Source organism: Netta rufina (assembly GCF_964035555.1).
Source record: "Netta rufina genome assembly, chromosome: 9".
In the NCBI taxonomy this organism is placed as follows: Eukaryota; Metazoa; Chordata; class Aves; order Anseriformes; family Anatidae; genus Netta; species Netta rufina.
This window is the reverse complement of record NC_140132.1, coordinates 26,874,065-26,894,050: the sequence shown is the minus strand read 5'-3', so window position 1 is coordinate 26,894,050 and position 19,986 is coordinate 26,874,065. Positions and strand designations below refer to the sequence as shown.

The following is a 19,986-nucleotide window of genomic DNA, read 5'->3' as shown; positions in this document are numbered from 1 at the left end:
TATTTACATCCTCTTATACTACTGAAATTCAAAGCCATTTCTTAATACTCAGCTAACAGTTATTCATGTACACGTGGACTGTTTAGTTTATGTGTGTTCAAATTGCCATTGAACAGAGGAGCAGAAAAAGTACATTATCAGTATCCTTGAAATCCTCTTATTTACTTGAGGGAAAAAAATATGAACTTTTCTTTGCCTTAGTCCCTTGACAACTGTGAATTACTGTTTTTTGATTTGCAGAAGAAATGCATGTTGCTTCTACTGAAAAACAAAACAGAAAGTTTTGTGTGCACAATTTTTCAATTACACCTTTTTATCAAGCCTCACCTGAACATTTAATATATGCATGTGCCTGAGCATACACCTATTATCTTTCTCCTAAGAATCTCAAAAATAAATAAATAAATAAATTGATGTGACTGAGTTTCCCATGTCTGCATTAGTATCTTCAGAGAGCGTTTGAAGAACAGAAGCCTCTCTCCTCTGGTAGACAGGGCCTAAAAAAACTGAGTACCTATCTTAATTGCTTAAGTAACAAAGCTACAGTTTGCTGTCATTAATATTATCTTGTTTTAAACCACAATACCTCATTTCTCATACTAAAGGTGTTGAAAACTTATGACTGTTATGACATAGTCCTCAAAGTTGCACTGAAAAATATAAAACTGATTTTTTCTTCAAAAATTTTCTAAAAGTGGAAATTCAAAAAATTAATATTCTGAAAAAAAAGAGGAGTTTTCTGAAAAGAAGTCTGAATGAAGGCTCACAGGGAGATTGAAATGAAACTTCACAATTTCATGATATTTCCCTAATACAAGTGATGTGTTTAGTGCTCTAATTGTGCTGCTATTCTGACTTTTAAAACCTTTGCAGGTAAATACCCTTCAAAGTTTGGTGGATCTTCATTTTTCCTCTGCCATCTAGTCTTTTCCAATGTGGATTAAAGCTGCCATCCAACATCTGAAGAATAGGGAGGGGCATTAGCAAATCATACTTCAGTGAGACTCACTTTTACCTACAAGAGGAAAATTACTCCCCAAAGTGCAAAGGTGGGTGCACTCCAGTGTCTTTTACTGCAAATGTTTGCCCACAATTATTTGAGGTCAAAAATGAGTCTCTAGACCTATTTGCAGTTGCAATGGGTTAAACAAATGATATTGCTACTCCAGACACAGCATCTTAATATTCTGACAAAATGTATGGGCTGTAATGAATAATGCTGGCATTCCTACCTCTACATTTCAGCATTAACTCCTCACTAACAGACATTTATAAATTCAGATCCACAGCTTACTTCTGGCTACACCATGGAGTATTTTATGTGTAGGTTTGAGCAGATAGCACATGCATAGGAAACCTTCAAAAGAAGGGTTACCTATCTGCCAGCAAGGTGTGATCTTTATCCTGGCTCTATGGCTTGCTTCCTCCATCTATGGTTACGGTAAAGTCTGTATTCTGCAAATGGAGAGTCAGACAGCTATGTTGTCTCAAACATCACCATCAAAGCAGTCAGGTATGTCTGGATTTCAAATCAGTTAATATTCCTTACAGGAATCCTGTAGGTTTTTTGTTTGTTTGTTTTTAGCTAATAGGCATTACTTGTTAGTGACAGCATATTTAGAACTGAATAAGGTTTGACTGATTTGATTAAGTAATTAAATTTAATTCTGCCTTAACCCCTACAAAACACACACACACAAACAAACAAACAAAACACTATTAGCCTTTGGTACTAACACCATCAATTTCAAATGAATAATCTGCCCATTTAAAAGCTGTGTTGTCAAGTTGGCCAGGGCGATGAAGATTCCAATATTTGGATTATGGATAAAGAGGGTTGCAGATTCAATATGTTCAATGAAAACATCTTTTCTTTTCATTTATGCCACCAAAATATGAGACACAAGCCTGTGTTAGAGAAGAAATGTAGATTCATATGACACAATCACAGATGAAGTAGAGACAACTGAACCTTGTCAGTGTTTAGGTAAAGCCAATAATAAGATTACTATGGAAAAAGCTGTGAAACCAGATACTTTGTGTCTTCTGTCAGCTACACTCAATATTTTTCATTATCAGAGACAGATATCATTGGAAAGTGGAGAGGGCAGATACAGGAGCAAGAAGAAGGGTTAAGTGTTTCCAGGTGTAACTTTCAGGTATTTCATTGCTCTTATCTAGCATATTAAAATCTACCTCAATAGATTCTGTTTGCCTAAAAATAAGCCTGTGTTTTTCCCATGACTGAGATGGAGTCTGAACAGAATAGTTAATTTATTTGATTTCCTCAATGAAACGGAGCTCTTCACCTTAGAAACATTTTACAATTTTAGCGTTTTTCTGCTCTGGACGTATACCCCACACATACTAGTTTTTATCCAAATAACCAAAATCTTTTTTCAATCCTTAACAAAATAAGCAGCTCCATGGTTTATAAGCATGAGCTCAGCAAGATTTTCCAAGATATTTGGTAGGAATTAATTGTTAAGTTTTTGTTTATTTGTTTGCTGTCTGTTCTCAAGCAATATCCATAAATCCATAAGAATGTGGGATAATCATTTAAGTTGTGTTATAATATGACATATATTTAAACCTATGGAAAAAAATGTGTAGTTCCACAGTCCCTATTTTGTCATCATGCCTTTTTATCATTTGCCTCTGAACATCCATGACACCCTGAATTGTCACCCAAAAGATTAGATACATTCTTAACCATCAGTAATTTCTTTATTGCTTCATTCAACTTAATAGAAACTAAACAATTAAGTTTAGCTCTATTGTTCAAATCCTACAGGAAGAAATCAGTTTTCCAAAATATTTGTCAGAGGAATATAAAGGCAAAATCTCAAAGTTATCTTGAAATAGAATTAAATTATTTAAATGTTCTATTTTTTTTTTCCTAAATATTTTATCCAGAACTGTTGCTTATAGTATGGCTTACACTTCTAACAGTGCAAATTTAATATTCAATTTTCATATGCCTGAGCTCCATTTGTTCTGATGTAACAAGGTTACATGCATTACTGCTAGTCTGAAGCATGTCGTTTGCCTTCTGTGTTTTCACTCTCTTGAAGATAGAGTGCAAGATCAAATGTTGCCCAAGCAGCTGTAGATGAACCATATGTCCACTTTATTGTGAATCCCTGAATTTCCACGAGGAATGAAACAATAATTCTTTAGCTGCCAGTTTTAAAAAGACGATTTTTTTTTCCTCTGATTATTATTGGCAAGAATGTTAGCCTTCTCTTGCAGCAAAGTCAGGGTATTCACAAGAGTGCTAATAAACTAACACTGGGTGCTCCCAGTGCAGGGTACCTTCCTATGTTCCCTCAATTCCCATAATGCTTGATTCCTTCCCCCTCTCCAAAAAAAAAAAAAAATAAAAATAAAAATAATAATAATAATAATAAAAGTCTCCCTCCAGGTAGAAAAGAAGAGGCCCAGTGCACCTATTAAGCCATAATAATTAGCATATATGACTTCAGAGTGGTGTATCTGATCTTTAAATCAGGCCTGGATGTCTTTCTAAAAGCCTTACCTCAGCAAGACTTGCTAAAATTTTTCAGTGATTGATTTGTGCAGTTAATAAGCTTCTAGGACAGAATAGGATAGACTACTGCCTTTCATGACCATTATGGTCTGTCTGTAACTAAACTTAACCATTTAGAAACTTGGCTTCATCCAATAAACTAATTCTCAAGGTAGAATTCCTCCAGATATAGTGGAATTTGAATCAGGCCGTATCATAACAACAAATACTCACATGTTCTAAACAAAGACAGGAGGAGACTATAAAAGTAGTTTTACTGCAGTTTATTTAAAAAAAAAAAAAAAAAAAAAAAAAAAAGCAGGCTTAGGACAAAAGCAGTTCCATGGTATTTAAACCTCCCTATTGTCAGAACAAGCTGGAAGGTAAGAAGTGAAGAGTCGTGGCTATGCACAACTGGACAGGTTAGAAAACAGCTTTTCTTTAGGAAATTACAGATGTCCAGTATTTAGTCATCAAACCATTCAAATACCTTCCTCCACAATACAGACATTCTAGAAAGAAAGACTGAAGACAAAGATTTCACTTGTCTTTGCAGCAACTAAATCTGCCATCTTAAATGCTGGGGAAGCCATTTTTCTCTCTCTCTCTCTCTTTTTTTATTTTTATTTATTTTTTTTTTTTTTTTGGTGCTTGTGTGGCAGAAGCAATGAAGATTTCCTTGCCATTTTCAGAGAATCCCAGCCTGAAAACAAACAAACAAAAAAAAAGGAATGAAGTGGAAGACTTGCTTTTTTCAACTCAATTTAGAAGTTGTTTGACTCTTAAATATCCATATCCAACCTAAACTCAACATACATTCAGGGCACAAGAGGTGACCCTGCTCTGCTCCCACGGGAAGACATTCCTTTTGACTTCACTGAAAGCTAGGTTGGTTTTCAGGTTTCTTTCTCTGGCAAGAAACATGTTTTTGAGAGAAACTGCCTCAGGCCATGACCTCATTATAGGCTGCTGTTATAGTCAAGTCCTACAAGCAATGCTTCCTTGTCTGCTTGCCCAAGGCCCTCCATGGCACTCACAGCTTCTCTGAACATGCTGCTCAGCACCGTTCAAGGATGCTTGCACTATGTAGTCACTGCCATCCTACCTGCCCTGGCCTCCCCACACTGCTTCCCAAAGCATTTGCAAGAAAGCTTACATGTTGAAGATACCCCCCCCCACTGTGTGTGGTGTCAGGTGTGTATGTGTGTGCGTGTGCAGGTGTACATATATGTGTGTGCATGTGGGTGCACATACATGTTTTTAGGGCGTTGTTGCTGTCCCTGACCCAGAAATCTTTCTTGAATGTTCTATCAACACTGATACTGTTAGCTACATAAAAACCCTGAAGGCTCTTTCATTCGAGTGCAGATGGACAGGGAGAAGTAAGCATCCCTCATTTCACCTTACCTCCAAAGTCAGGGAAAGTGAATGACAGTAGAACACATCACTTAAAACTGGTGTGCATCAGTCACTTGAACTCTGGAATTTGAACTAATTCTTGTGCCAAAGCAGAGCCCTCTCAGTTATCATTTCAATAACCTAGTGAAAATACAGTAAATACTGATGCCTGGACTGTAGTAAGTGCTACTTACTATCTCGCATCTTCTTTTTGCTGTGAGATCTACACATTTATAAGAATGACTTTATATTGAATGCTAGAAGAAATATGCTCAGAAGCCTCTGCTGACATGGGAGTAACATTTTATTTTTATTTTTATTTTATTTTATTTTATTTTATTTTATTTTATTTTATTTTATTTTATTTTATTTTCTATTTTTAATCCCAGCCTCAAAAGTTAGAGTGAGCAGACAGTCATCCCTGTATAGCACAAGGATGCAGCAGATCTACTGTCAGTATATGTTGTCTGCTCTTAATATGCAGTGGAACAGAGAATGCATTAACCGGAAGACTACGTCTTCTATTGAGAGAAATTGCTGAAGCTAAACTGACCTTGTAGATGCTGAAAAAAGAAAACAGCCTCAGGTCTTTTGTTACCTGAACAAAAACAGAATAGGTCCCACAGAGTGTCCGTTTCAACTCAGCAGCCACTTTGAGAAAACAGATGATCAACTGCAGTCCACTAAGAGCTATCAGAATAGAGAGTAAAATGATGTTCCATTCCACTGCATTAGCAGGTTCAGTGCACTGTGACCAAGCAGAGTAATCTGTGAGGTACCTATTAGAGAAACAGCAATGTGAAACAAATTAAATATGGTGTATGCAATTATATTTAAATACACATTATTTTAACTTTCCTATATAGAAAACCCATACTGGACTTTATATGCTTAAGCTTTAAGAGCCAGACTCTGGTCTTTCATTACACCAGTGTAAATCCTGGATAGGTTTGCCAAACACAGCTGAATAGAGACTTATGTACCTCACATACACCTGTTTCATTAATTTCTCTGTTAGACACCCAAGTGCTTAGAAAGACACTGCATTTTTGTTTTTCCAAAGGCAGATGTCAGTCAAGGGAAGCGACTGTCCCGCTTTACTCTGCGGTGGTGCGGCCTCCCATTGAGCACTGTGTGCAGTTCAGAGCACCACCGTACAAAAAGGATGCAAAACTGTTGAAGAGTGTCCAGAGGAGGGCAACGAAGATGGTGAAGGGACTAGAGGAGAAGACGTATGAGAAGTGGCTGAGGTCACTTGGCATGTTCAGCCTGGAAAAGAGGAGGCTGAGGGGAGACCTCATCACAGTCTACAGCTTCCTCACGGGAGGGAGTGGAGGGGAAGGCGCCAATCTATATTCTTAATCACCAGTGATAGAACCCGTGGGAATGGTGTCAGGCTGAGGCAGGGGAAGTTTAGGCTAGACATCAGGAAGAGGTTCTTCACTGAGAGGGTGCTCACACACTGGAACAGGCTCCCCAGGGAAGTAGTCACTGCACCAAACCTGTCGGAGTTCAAGAAGCATTTGGACTGTGCACTTAGTCACATGGTCTAAAATTTTGGGTAGACCTGTGTGGTGTCAGGAGTTGGACTCAATGATCCTTATGGGTCCCTTCCAACTCGGGATATTCTATGATTCTATAATTCTATAACAGCTTAGTAGGTAGTATTGGTGATAGGAGGACGGTTGGACTAGATGATCTTGTAGGTCTTTTCCAACTTTGTGTTTCTATGATTCTATGACTTTCCTTTTATTAATTTAATTTTAGCTCTAAGTTAAGTCCAGATGAACTCCCAAATTACATCATTCTGATCAGTGCATGCAACCTTGTAAGTGTCACTACATGCAAATTCCAGTTGTTTTAGAGCCACACTTTGCATCCTTGAGGATCCTGTATGTGCGTGATTTACATGTGCTAGTTATGCCCTTTTAACTGTGAGACATGCAGTAGCCTGGGGTTTAATTGCAAGAAGCTTTGTTAGAATCACTTGCTCAGTGATGCTGTTTTTTTCCCCAACCATTTGTAATTGAAAGCCTCTGACAAATTTAATCCTCAGTGCATTCATCTGCAGCTGGAAGAGCCTGACAAATATAACTTGAAAAATTCAAGTCTTATACAACCTTAATCTTTAAAAGGCAGAATGTAAAATCTTGTGGAAGCATTGCCAGAGTACACATTTGAATAAAATCTTTCATGCTTCTAGGAGTCTGGGACACCAACAACACTTTGTCTACCTTCCTCAGGTGTTTTTTTTTGTTGTTGTTTTTGTTTTTGTTTTTGTTTTTTTTTTTTTTGAGACATAGCAGCTCTCTGCAAAACTTTCCAATGATCAAACTGCAGACTTTTGAGTCTATTGGAGTTAAACAGAAACCTTCTAAATTATTAAACATAAAAATTCCATCTATAGTCTTTGAACCAAGAACTTGAGGAATTTGAGACAATATTGAGGAAGTATCCATCTACACTGAATCTAATCTTACATTCTTTACTTCACATGGTTGTGACCATCACCAGATAAAGAATGCTTGGCTAGATGGACCTCCAAGTTTGATCAGTACAAAGATTCTTATATTTAAGCTTTTGTTATAAGGAAGCAAATACCTTTCTTTGAAGGTTCTGGTGCTCACTGAACAAGCTGAAAAACTTCACTTTTACAATATAGGTCTTGTGTTCAAGAGATTGTGCCATTTTATGTAAGGTTCTGAGAGAATTTGTCTGACTATTTTTTTGATGAACAGTTTCTTCTAGGAGTTAACACTGATGTTTCTTACCCTCCAACAGTATTTTTGAAGATGTAGTCCCATCCATTTGATGAATTGCAGAATGGGCCTTGGATCAATCCCAAGGTAAAAATGATGCAACTGTATCCAGAGAAAGCAACTCCAAGCAGGGCTAACACAATTGAAATAAAACTCTAAAGTAAAGAGAGAAAAACATTACTATACGGGCAGTCTCCACAGAACATACACTCATTCTCCCTGACCAGCTTCTTCCTTGAGGTTGAATTTCACATGTGGTTGCCCCAGTCTTCAAAATTCAGAGAGAAAAATACCAAATAATGAACAGTAAACATACATATGCAGAAGAAAGATTAAGGCAGAATTTATGACAGTTTTACAACTCTCAGTTAAATTTTGTTTGGGGATCTTTTTAAAACTTGTGTATTTGCAAAATTGTATCTCAGTATGCTAGAGGAATACATGCCTGCATTAAACATATTTGCATCCCAGACAGTATATATTGACCTGTTACTAGAAAAAATAACTTCCATATAATACAAACAAGGGGATGAAACTATTTAGAAGGAGCATTCAATTAAAATTCTACTGCATTTTATGTTTTTATTTTATTTTACAAGGATTTTTGTTTGTTTTTCTTCCATTCTGCATATGCATCAGTGGGATCAGCTGCACATTCTGTGACCTCTCAACCTGACTTAGAATCCTTCTCTGTGAAAGAAAATGGAACCAGAGCAGAAGAGAGCTAAGAAGGATGTACTGGAAACACAGGAATAGGAAGATGCCAAGAATAAATGTTGATTAGGTACACAAAAAATAAAAGATAGACTCACCCTGTAGGTTTTATTACAGCTCTCACTCTGGCAGCACTGATGGAACGCACTACACTCCAGAGCTATGAGAATTACTGCCAAGAGAAGAATCTGTAAGGGCACATTATAAAGTGAGTAAAATGACTGCAGATATATTGAGCCAAATTCTCTCTGCCCTAATCAAGATGAGAACTGTATCTCTTATGCGCTGCTGAGATTTTAAATCTGCACTAGGAAAGCACCAGAGACCTGGTCTGTGTTCACTAGATTTAATAATAGTGTCTCCCATCCCAGTGAAGTGTTACTAGCATGGACACAGCTATACTAGTGAAACTGAAACAAACAAACAAAAAAACAGGCTCACAAATGAAAGATTTAATAACAATGAAAGTAAGGATATCTCATTGATCTAGTCACATCAGTTCAACAGCTTCTTCCTGACAGTTATGTGGATCAGGATGTCACTTCCCTTACCAACGCAGCTATGCTAGAAGTCAGTAGTACAAGCCTAAGTTTGATTCAGCTGGAATTTGCTTTTCTTTCTTTGTAAAGTATGCATACTGTTTTTCTCAGAATATTTAAACCTGATTATTTAAACCTGATACTAGAAACACAATAAATAGGATTAGGACTCCAGAACCAAAAGTTGCTACTCAGAAAGGCACTGGTTTGAGTGGATAAATATAACAAGGAAGAGTTTCTGAAACTGTTTGGAAAAACAAAACAGATGGCCCTAGATTTGTCACTTATGAGGGTTGGAAGTTAGGAGAAAAACACAAGAAGAAAGAGCTAAGAGTTAACTCAGAAATGTAATGGTATCAATCACAGCAGCATTTTAAGTAACCCATTGTTTGGAACTACATAAAATGCCATGAGCCACCAGAAGCTTTGCTGACATTAGGGTTTTTATCACTGGGATGAGCTCTAGCAAAACATGCTGCTAGCACATGCATGCTAGCACAACACTATCTTCTCACATGCTGCTGCCCTGTTTGTAACAGGAAAATATATACATCATTAATAAATTGGTAATGATCCCAAGGCTAAAAATATTTCAAACTATGAATGTAGCTTTTGCAGTTAACTTTTTGTTAAATTTTCAACTATCCTTTTGCATTCAAATTCTTTCCCTGAGAGTTTTTTTCCCTTTTTTTTTCCCTATAGGGAAAAAGATTGTTTTTTTCTTCTGCTTTAGGAAGAATACATACTTTTAAATGAATACTTCATGTTTAAATACCTCTTACAGTTCAGCAGCTTCATAAAACCACCTTATTCATGCACATTAGCTCTTTAAAATATGGGTTGTGTAAACAAACTTTTATCACATTACTACTTTCTGTTCCTGAGGCTACAGTTCTTTATGAACATAGTGAACAGCATAAGTAGTAGGCAACTTTATGTTAATTTATTACTGAAGATGAGCACATTACAAATATAATGGAGAAAATCCAACTATGCCAGGCATAATGAGACTATCTTCTGTATTTAACCTAACAACAGTGAATCTTGATGTACTGTGAACTGTAATCAGTCTTCTAAATACTGGACTGTATACAGATCTTAAAAACATCTGAACAGTCATGACAGGCTTTTTTTCAGATTTTTGTTTTGCTTTGTCTTGCTAAAAGAGCTTTAATTCAAAGTCCATAGAGGATTATATCAAAATAGTTCCTGACTCAATAATTTAAGTGTAAATTACATATAAACAAAAATCAAGCAGGAAAACAAAACAAAACAAAACAAAACAGCCTTGCAAAATCACATATATGAAATTAAATAGCATATGTAGCATGTCATTCAATATAGTCATAATTTATTCAGTTTGATCAATTTTTTCTGTCTGCAGTATTTTGACAATGAAATCCATTTTCCCTTTAAAGACACAATTACTTTGCTGCCCCTTAACCCAAGATTATTTGCAGTTGAATTGCAATTCATTAAAAAAAAATCCATAAAATCAACACTTACCATCACACCTGAGAAACAGATCCCTTCGAAATACCACACATAGTTGGGAAGCTGGAAACTGGTGGCATATGAAGCATTCCCGTTAGGGAAGTATAATAGGACATTAACAACAATACTCCAAAGTGCAAGAGGTATCAGCAGACAACTCAAACAACTTCGACATGCCTCTAAAGCCATTTCTCAAGAATATTAAAAGTTTTGCTCTTCTAAGCTAACAAAATGTTACAAGGTTTTAATTATGAAAAGCGTTCTGGACCTCCTTAGTTTGACTCAGTCATTTAATATACACAGGGACCTGGTGATGGGTATAACTCCAGTGCTAGAGAAGTGCTTAACTGTTAGCAGAACAATAGACAAATATTGCTGTCTAAACTTTTTGAGCAAATGTCTTTAAATACCAGTTTCCTTTCTCAAAGATCCGCCTTAGTGATCTTCCTAATGAACCATGTCTAGAAGTTAGACTCAGGAAGGAACATCAAAGATCTCATTTCCTAGAGACTGCTTAGAAACACACTCCTCCTGAGAACATGGATTACTGTGTAGCTATTCTGTGACACGAGGCAGATTTCTCAGCTGTACTACAGCACATTTTTTCCTACTTTAAATGGAGCAGGGAGCTGTTTGATGAATATGTCAAGCCTCTGCACAGAAAGGCAGCTGAACTTTTTTTTTTTTTTTTTTTTGTGTGTGTGTGTGTGTGTGTGTGTGTGAGAGAGATAAATTGCGCTTCTCTTAAAAAAAAATAGTTATTTTATTCTGTGCTTATACTTGAGTACATCTGGCTACAGATCTGACCTAAGTACGTGTGATTTCTTGCACATGACAAAAGGTCTGGGTTTTTGAAATGTGCTTGTGACTTTGAACTGTGAAAAGCAAATCCCAGGCACTTTCCCCGTTTTCATACGTCATCATTCTGATAGCTCTAAGCAACTAAGCATCCTTTCCAGTACAATGGAGCCAGACTTGTTTGAATGCTTGAAGCATGACCCAGACCTTCTTTGCTTGCCCTGGTAAGTCATCAGAAAAGTAATTCAAGGTCAAACTTTGGGTTTACTCAATGGGGATGTCAAGGTCAGAGAACAAAATCATTGGGGCTCTATCAAAACTGAAAAGGCTGATTTTAGAAGCAATGATGTCATGACATATTTTCATTCTGATTCCCCATGAGCTGTTTTAGGCCCTACACGTGTAAGGCTTCTCTCATGATCTCTTAAAAGCTGTTTGGGTTGCATGTTGTAACTAATTCCTTCCTACTGCTTTGAATAAGGTCACCCAAAGAAATGGGCATGGTGTTACTCATGCAAACAAACCATTTTTTTCTTCTATTCATTATCCGCTGTATCTCTCCCTTTCCTCATTTTCCTCTCTCCCTTCTTTTTCTAAGAGGTTTCACTTTGAAGTCCTCAGACTTTATTCTGAGGATCTTCCTATACTTTCTGTTTTACTCCTTGATCATTGTGGGCATGTTTTCAGGCCTCCCTATAACTGAAACCAGTGATAAACCTCACCTGGCAGACACACATGTGTGGCATTAACACTTTCCCTTACAGAACAGAGAAAACAGTTGAATTAACAGCAGGCACATCACATCCCAGGATTGATTTATATTACAAAATTCATAGATCATTGAATAGACCAAAATCTTTTTTCTAAGAGCAAAGGCCAAATTACAAAGGCAGGTTAGTTTATAAATAAATTTGCTACTACTTCCTACAGAAATATGTTCTACTAAGAAGAAACACAGAAAATGACACCTGAGACAGTATTCACTTTGCAGTATACCAACAAATGGCATGACTTATCCTGTATTTAAACCGAGCTCTGCAAATAACAAAAATGACAAACCATGGTATGTTTTGTTGCTGGCAAACTATACCACTAGAACAGGACACCACAATTTTATACCAAGTAGTAAGCAAGCCTGGTAATTAGTTTCTCAAATATCTTACTAAGTGTTGCAAGAACTGGATTTCTCTGTCAATATCCATGAGCTGATGCTGAGCCCTTTACCGAAAACCCTTGTTTACTTTGGACGAATGACTTCTCTGCTAACTGAAATGAACGTAACGTAAAACAACTGCTTCTCCCCAGTGTAATTGATAAAACTCCCCAGACTCTGTCTTGTCCATTAGGCCTTGAAGGAATCCAACAGACTTTTTTTTTTTTTTTTTTTTTTTAATAACAACATAAAGGATGAGTAGTAATGCTGTGCTTTCATGTTACATGGATCTGAGCTATAGTTTTAATTCTAAACTCTGGCCTAATAATTCTGCCCATTGGAATTCCTAACCTTGTTTCAGCTCTCTAATTAGTTATACAAATCAGAAAGACAAATAACAATTATGAAAGTGTAAAGGCAAAAAACTTTGAAGTTTTGTGGGAATTATACCTTATTCCATCAAGACCTTTTTTTCCTCTTCCTTCTCCCCCTCACTCCACACCCCATGTAGATCCTCTTTCACAGTGTTTTTTAACATACAAAGACATCATAGCTCACAGCAACAAGGAATTGTTTGTGTGTGCATGAGTGCACTTGTTCTCCTCATTCCCATAGCGGGGCAAGAAAGGGATAAGTACAACAAGCAGAAGCTGTACTAAAGAGTGCTCTCAACTAATTCTATGTACTTTATGTATGAAAAAAGGTATCGCAAGAAGTACTTATCCTGAGTTTCTGAATACAAATTCTTCCCATCTGGGAGTTCTTTTGTGACTGTGGAACCATGTGTGCAACTTCAGATTTTCACAGTTGATTTATTTTTTTTCAGAGACATATTTGTACAGGGCAGACTTGGAGGGGAGGACCTCATTCTAGCCTGAGAAACTCTTGAGTTTTGGGTTGCTTTAAAGACTGCCCTCTTAGTTAAAATTAGTACTAAGTATACACTGACACCTGTAGAAAATTCTTTTTGATGCAAACAGAAATTAACTTGACTGTTTTCAAAGAAGACATTAACTGCTAGATTCCATATTTGAGCACTAATGATAACCAGCTTCATTTTGTTTAAACAAATGGCATGTCTAATTTTTCCTTCAAAAAATGCCATTGCCAGTAGCACAATGACCCTGCCAGCAATGCTGTTGGCAGCATATCATTCAGGTTTACTTTGCCTGATGGTAAAACATTCACTGCAATATTCTGCAAGATAAACTTCAGAAGGTCTTGCACAGATTCTTTGAAAATACTGCCTCCGGGCAGCTTACGGGTGAAGTCTATTATTTCAGATTAATCTCACTGCTGCCCTGAATTTGCACTATACTTTTGGAATGCTGCCATGCCTGGGGGCCTGCTGACCAAAGCTAAGAAACAGGAATTCAGACCCAAATTTTCTTCTGTCTCAAGACTCCAAGGGGGTGAGCACTCCTTGGGAGAAAAAAGCATGAGGGCCAGAAAGCAGTGGCTCAACTGTGCAGGAACTTCCCTCCAGTGCTTGGAATGGCCATCAGAAAAGTGCTGTTAGCTCAGACCTAGAACTGCTTCTCCACATAAGGTGAAGAATTTCATTTGTTACAAGGATCTCACTAAGTCTCCACAGCCTTGTTGATGCACATTTGCCTGGCTCAGCTAAATAATCTAAAACAGAGTGAAACAGTTCTCACTCTGACAGGGTCTGATGAATGGAAGAAGTAGGTTATAACCTGGCAGTTTTATATCTATATTCTTATGTCACCATTGTGTTTTCCTTTAGGACTAGGAAAGAAGTTTCAGCATGGGCATGGAAAGAAGCATTGACACCTGCTGGGTATTTTTAATAAAAATCTTTATTTGTGAAATACAGGAGAAGCTTGGAAAAAACTCAGTTTTATTATATCTCAATTCTTTGACAGTTCTTGCTTAAAAAAAAAAAAAAAAAAAAAAAAAAAAAGAAGTACATTCCAGTCCTTGGTCACTCACGTTTTACTGTTGCTTTATTTTTGTTCCAGCTGAGAATTCATTCATTTCCAGGCCAGACTAGATTCAGTTTGGTTTTTCCGACATCAGAATAACAGTGCAACTATATTGGGAAAGTGGCATGAAGTACAGAGCTGTTGTGTCAGAAAAAAAATAAAAATAAAAAAATAAAAGGAAAAAAAAAGCATATTTATTGACCCAAGGTCAGGCAGTTGCCTGTACTACTATGAAATGAACCAAAGCTGTCCAGCTTTGACTCCATACGTATGCCTACATGCATATGACTCCAACGACAAAGGCTGATCCCAAGTCACTTAAATTGATGGTGACAACATAGTTGGAAAACAAGCAATGTGCATTTCAGTATGCAAGTAATATAAAAAACAGAACGAAACAGAATACTCAATACATGATGCATATGCAGTGACATCAACCCATTTTCAGGTTTTCTAGCAAGCAAACGTCTGTGGGGAAACAAAAAGAAAGAAACACATATTAAGGGGAAGAATGTTAATGCTAATATTATATCTAAGTGTAGGAGACCAAATTAACCTGACCACATTTAGACAGTCATAGCACAACTCTTCTGTACTTCAGTTACAGCATAGAAGACAGGAGGTAGAGGACAGCAACAGCTTTCAAAGTGCCACAATATTCAACTATATCAATTCAAAATGTGAAATATTCTTAGCCATAATATGTGTGTGAAATAAACCGTACCAATTTCATACTTTAAGGCATTGCAATTCCAACAATAACTCTGTGGTACTAATTTTAAAAACAGACTCAAAGAGTATAACAAGACTAAAGAAATTTGGAGGATTTCCCCTTCCTCACTCACAAAAAGCAACACCAAACAAAAACAAACCTTCAAAAATTCCTTCAGATCTCTCTGTCAGTTTTGTTACCTATATACAATTTAATTCTTTCTCTTATCCTGCTTTTACTAAACAAGGTTTTTGCTGCAGATTATTATTATTTTATTTTTACACATATGGCACCCATAAGCTTAGTAGTTCACCAGCTACTGTAGGCAAAATGTGAGGCTAAAGTTACGCATTTTGACCAAGCAGCCTGCCACAATACCGCACCATACTATGCAACAATACTTTAGGCTATGGCAAAGACTACCACCAGCAGGAGATACGTATTTTGATTGTAACACCTACATTGTGCTGATGACTGCATGTGCCACAGTGGGAGAAAAGACCTCCCAGTTCACGTGCAGACTAAATTCACTGCAGACAGCTGAGCAAACAGCTAAAAACATGTGATCAAATACTATATGAAAAAGCAGAATGCAATAGGGCCATATAAATAATAATAATTTAAAAAAAGTTTTATACTTAGCTGTTACTTAAGAATGCCTGAAAAATAGCTGCTAAGCTTCTACAGTAGCATCAGTAACAACAGTGTTTCATATTAGCTTTCTGGGAAGTATGGTAATAACTAGCTGAAAAAATGGCTTACCTCCTCATGACTGCAGCACAGCCTACATACTCCTCCAAGAATGCCATTGATTATCTGTATGAAGCACAGGATGAACTCTATTCCTCCCAGGACAAGAAGAATGGAAAAGAGAGTGACATTCCACTGAACGATGTTTTGAGGTTCTTGACATTTAGACCATTTGTTATACTCAAACAGGTATCTGTACACATCAAATGCAAGTATAATAAAATTGTGTCAGAGTGGGATGCTTACCACACACTAGAACCAAATTATATCTGGCTTGTAATTGCATCAAGGATTATCATTCTAAGTAGGAATAGAAAATATAGTGGTTTACTACACTGAAATCCAGCTCTGTTTAAGAACATGTTCAACTATAAGACTTAACAAAATTTGTGTGGTTCAATTTATTCAGAAAAAATCTAGGCTAGAAAGGCAGAACTTTCTATTATTGATCAAAGCAAGAGACAAGCTAAAGACAGTTGAAAGAGCAAAATTATTTCTCAAAACAAACACAGAATTTTCCATGGATCTGGGTATGTGGCTACTGAATATTGCTGGAAGGTTATAGAATAAAACCCATTGTACATGCAGAAAGAATTAATATACTCATGAATACATATGAAGACAACTTACCCTCCAGAAGATTCAGTGAAAGGATAGATCCAGTTTCTTTCTAAACGAGTATAACAATACGGTCCGTGAGACAAGCCCAGTGCTGAAATGATTATACAGTATCCAGAACCAAGGATCCCAACAAAGGCTGCCAGAACTGAGGAGAGCATCTGCACAACAAACACAGATATGAGTTTTCAGCACAGCCATGAACTTCTCCTGAGGACTATCAGGGACTGGGACATAAAGGATCACTTACCGCACAGCTTTTCCCACAGTTCTCATGGCCAAAGCACCCACAGCAGTCATCATTGTGAATCCCAATGAATACTGCAGCTGGAATGAGTACCTTGGTATGGGGAAAACAAAACTACACTGTTCTTTGTTCTGTTTTGTTATACAGACAAGGCAGATAAAACACACTCCTCAAATTGCATTCATTTACAAAACTTATCGGTGTTGTGTATAGATTATTCAGTTTTACTTCCCACACAGTAGGCTTATCATATTGATAGCAGTATAACCAGCAACAGCATAGGTATATTTCTATTTCTACATTGTGTATACATAGCACTTAAGTGCCTAAAAAGCCTGTTGATAAAGACCATGCTGTGGTATTGTGGTATTACTGCAATTTGAGATGCTTCAACTTTAAAAGGTGTGGTGGTTTTTTTGGTCCTACCCCAACCCTACCCCCCCCAAAGGCTGTATCCTGCAAATAAAATACTTTGGGAAAACAAAACAAAACACACACACACACAAACCCCAAAAAACAAAAAGCACCACCACCACCAAAAAAAATGTATTCACTTTCTGTCAAAGGAGGACTACAAGGTAAGGCTCTGAAAATTGTTTTCTTATTTTAAGAAAACCACCACCATATTTGTTACTGAAGAGTAGTTGTCACTGTCTGTGTGACAAAACAAGTCTTAGTCTGGTAAAAAGTCTGGGTATATTCTACCCAATTCATGCAAACTTCTCATTACAGACATCTAGCTTCTTCTAGGTTTTCACATCCACAGAGTTTCCAGTAACAGAAATGCAAAGCAATGGAGGGGACATTATCTGTACAAAAATTAAATTGTCCATACTCCAGAGCTTTTGGCATAAAATCAAGAAGGAGGAACAGAGAGCTGGTTAAATAGAGTATACTCCCCACCAGCACTAATAGGACTTAATACTAGTTTGCACTTATACAAAGACACCACACCCAGGAATAGCTTGGAAAAACACATAAATGAGCAAAGTGTTACCACTGAACAGCACAGATTTACAATACAGTTGAGCAGAGTCACATACTAGTCAGCCCTTACTCAAACCTTTTTTGAGCCCCAGTGCTGCAGGCCAGAAGACGTAGTACAAGAATGTGTTTCAGGAGCAGTTCCATTTGTTTAATTTGGATTAGCCTGCCTGTAAATCTGGCTTTGCAAATCTCAGTCTAGGTTCTAATGGGGCTGTAACACAGCTGTAAGAACCTCTCACAAGACAGAGGGCCTTATATAATGCTTTTCACCCTGTAATTTGCTGATAGCTTGAGATTTGCAGTCGTAAGAGGATGGCTAAAAGTGAATGAAAAAGGAAGCCTAGAGTCAGGAAATGTAAATGTGCTAAACTGTGGTCCACAAAATTGAGAATTTAAAAAATAATTCCTTCAGATTAACAACCTCTTATATTGAACACACTCGGTTCTTCATCCTTGGCTATTACTCTAATTCAAAACTTTGGTAACTGTTATTTGATTCCTCTGAAAAAAAGAGCTAAACAGAGCTGTAACAGCTGTCTTTCCACATCTCAGATAACATACATTAAGGAATTTCAAATAAATACTAGTTATCTACAGACATTAAAAAGGAGAAAATTCACTAATGGAATAAAAATGTAAGACTTAGCCCTTTACATAAACCATATCCTGCTGAATGCCTGGTTCCATTTTTGCATTTGGGTTCTGCAGCCTATACCCTCATTCTCAGCTCTGAAGTGACATAATGTTGAGGCTGTGATAACCAAAGTAACTAATAATACTCACATTGCAAAATAGCTTCTTTTTATTATTATTATTATTATTTATTTTTTGATATGATTCCAGAGACTCCTGCTGACAAGATATTCAATGAATAAGTTAACGTACCTGGTAAAGAAACAGTAATACCAAGTAGCTTTAAAATACATTTCAAAGAAAGCAGTAGCTTATTACTTACCAAAAGGCCTCCACCTAGAATGCCATGAAGGCACTCTACATATTTGCTGAGATGATGCTCTGAAGCAAATCTTGTTTCTCCATTGGGAAAATAAAGTAAAATATTGGCCACAATGCTGAGCAAGGCAAGAATGAGCAACTTACAACCAATACACCTAGTACACCTTCCAAAACACATGTCCTCAGCTTTTCAAGTCCTTCTTTCTCTACTCCAACCTATCTCATATTTGTCCACACCTAAAAGAAGACCAGTCTTTAGTCTCACCTACTTAAATACTCAGGGTTTTCTAGTTACCTGGATGACGTTTACAATGTCTTCATACCTATCATTCCAAATTGCCAGGTGAGGAAACGAGGATGGTAGAATGTCACCACCCATTTTAAATGAAATAATTGTTGACAAACCAAATGCAATCAAGGAAATACTGAATGCTAGGTAACTTCACTTTAATATATGATGCACGGAATGATCACCATTGAACATGATTAGACATGAACAACAGGCTCCACCACAATATAAGTTCTTTTAGAAATTGAAAGAAAAAGATTTTGTTTTCTTTGTTAGAAGCAGCTTTGGCTTTTAGGTCTATAGACTATTTCAGAACAACCTGAAGCCATGGAAAGATTTGGCTGATTTCAACAATACTGAGTCAGAGTCTTGGGTACAAATAGAATAAAGTCTACAGCAATGACAAGTATGTAAAGCAGCCTCTTTCCTTGCTATTCTGTTAATGGAATAAGAGTGAACTTTATCAGTTCTGCTTGTCTCTTGAAAAACAAACAGAATGGGCAGGCAGGGGTGTACCTATTCTTGCCATTATAAGACAAGCTGTATTTAGATTAACAATGATTTCCTAAAGCTAAATCAATGAACACTGCTGGAAAAGCAAATGCATCAAAAAGCAGATCATAAAATGCAGTTTTTGCAATGAAAATTTAAGTACAGAAACACACACACACAAAAATAAAAGCCCCAAACAGAGGGCAATATATTATATCAAGTGTTCCAAACTGTGGTACATGTACTGGTAACGTTAATTTGTATGGTAAATCAAGATACAAAGTGAACTGGAAAAAATAAGATATATCTAATTCTTTTCCCTCATGTAAATGTTGCCAAAATAGCCAAAACTTTCCTTGTTCACATATATACTGCTCAAGACAGAGGTATGTGTTGCCAGGCCTGGTACTATCACAGAAGATATTTCAGCAAGAACTTCAGCAAGTCTACTGTTGACATCAAGCTGTGTGGTGCTGTTGACATGCTGGAGGGAAGGGATGCTGACCAGAGGGACCTGGACAGGCTTGGGAGATATGCCCCTGCAAATCTCATGAAGCTCAACAAAGCCAAGCACAAGGTCCTGCACCTGAGTTGGGACCATCCCAAA

General features: G+C 37.0%; 2 protein-coding genes across 2 annotated transcripts; both read right to left on the bottom strand.

Annotated features, from left to right (window-relative positions):
* Positions 1-3,026: 3,026 nt before the first annotated feature.
* Positions 3,027-10,622, bottom strand: TM4SF18 (transmembrane 4 L six family member 18; the record flags this gene model as incomplete). Its single annotated transcript, XM_084292397.1, has 5 exons — positions 3,027-3,143; positions 5,526-5,706; positions 7,699-7,841; positions 8,499-8,588; positions 10,446-10,622. 5 exons carry the CDS (start codon positions 10,620-10,622, stop codon positions 3,027-3,029), a joined length of 708 nt encoding a protein of 235 aa, XP_084148523.1.
* Positions 10,623-15,066: 4,444 nt separating this feature from the next.
* Positions 15,067-18,776, bottom strand: TM4SF1 (transmembrane 4 L six family member 1; the record flags this gene model as incomplete). The annotated part of the gene is made up of 5 exons (XM_084292396.1): positions 15,067-15,102; positions 15,805-15,985; positions 16,423-16,571; positions 16,661-16,750; positions 18,600-18,776. The coding sequence occupies 5 exons, from the start codon at positions 18,774-18,776 to the stop codon at positions 15,067-15,069; spliced, it is 633 nt and encodes a 210-aa protein (XP_084148522.1).
* Positions 18,777-19,986: the final 1,210 nt, after the last annotated feature.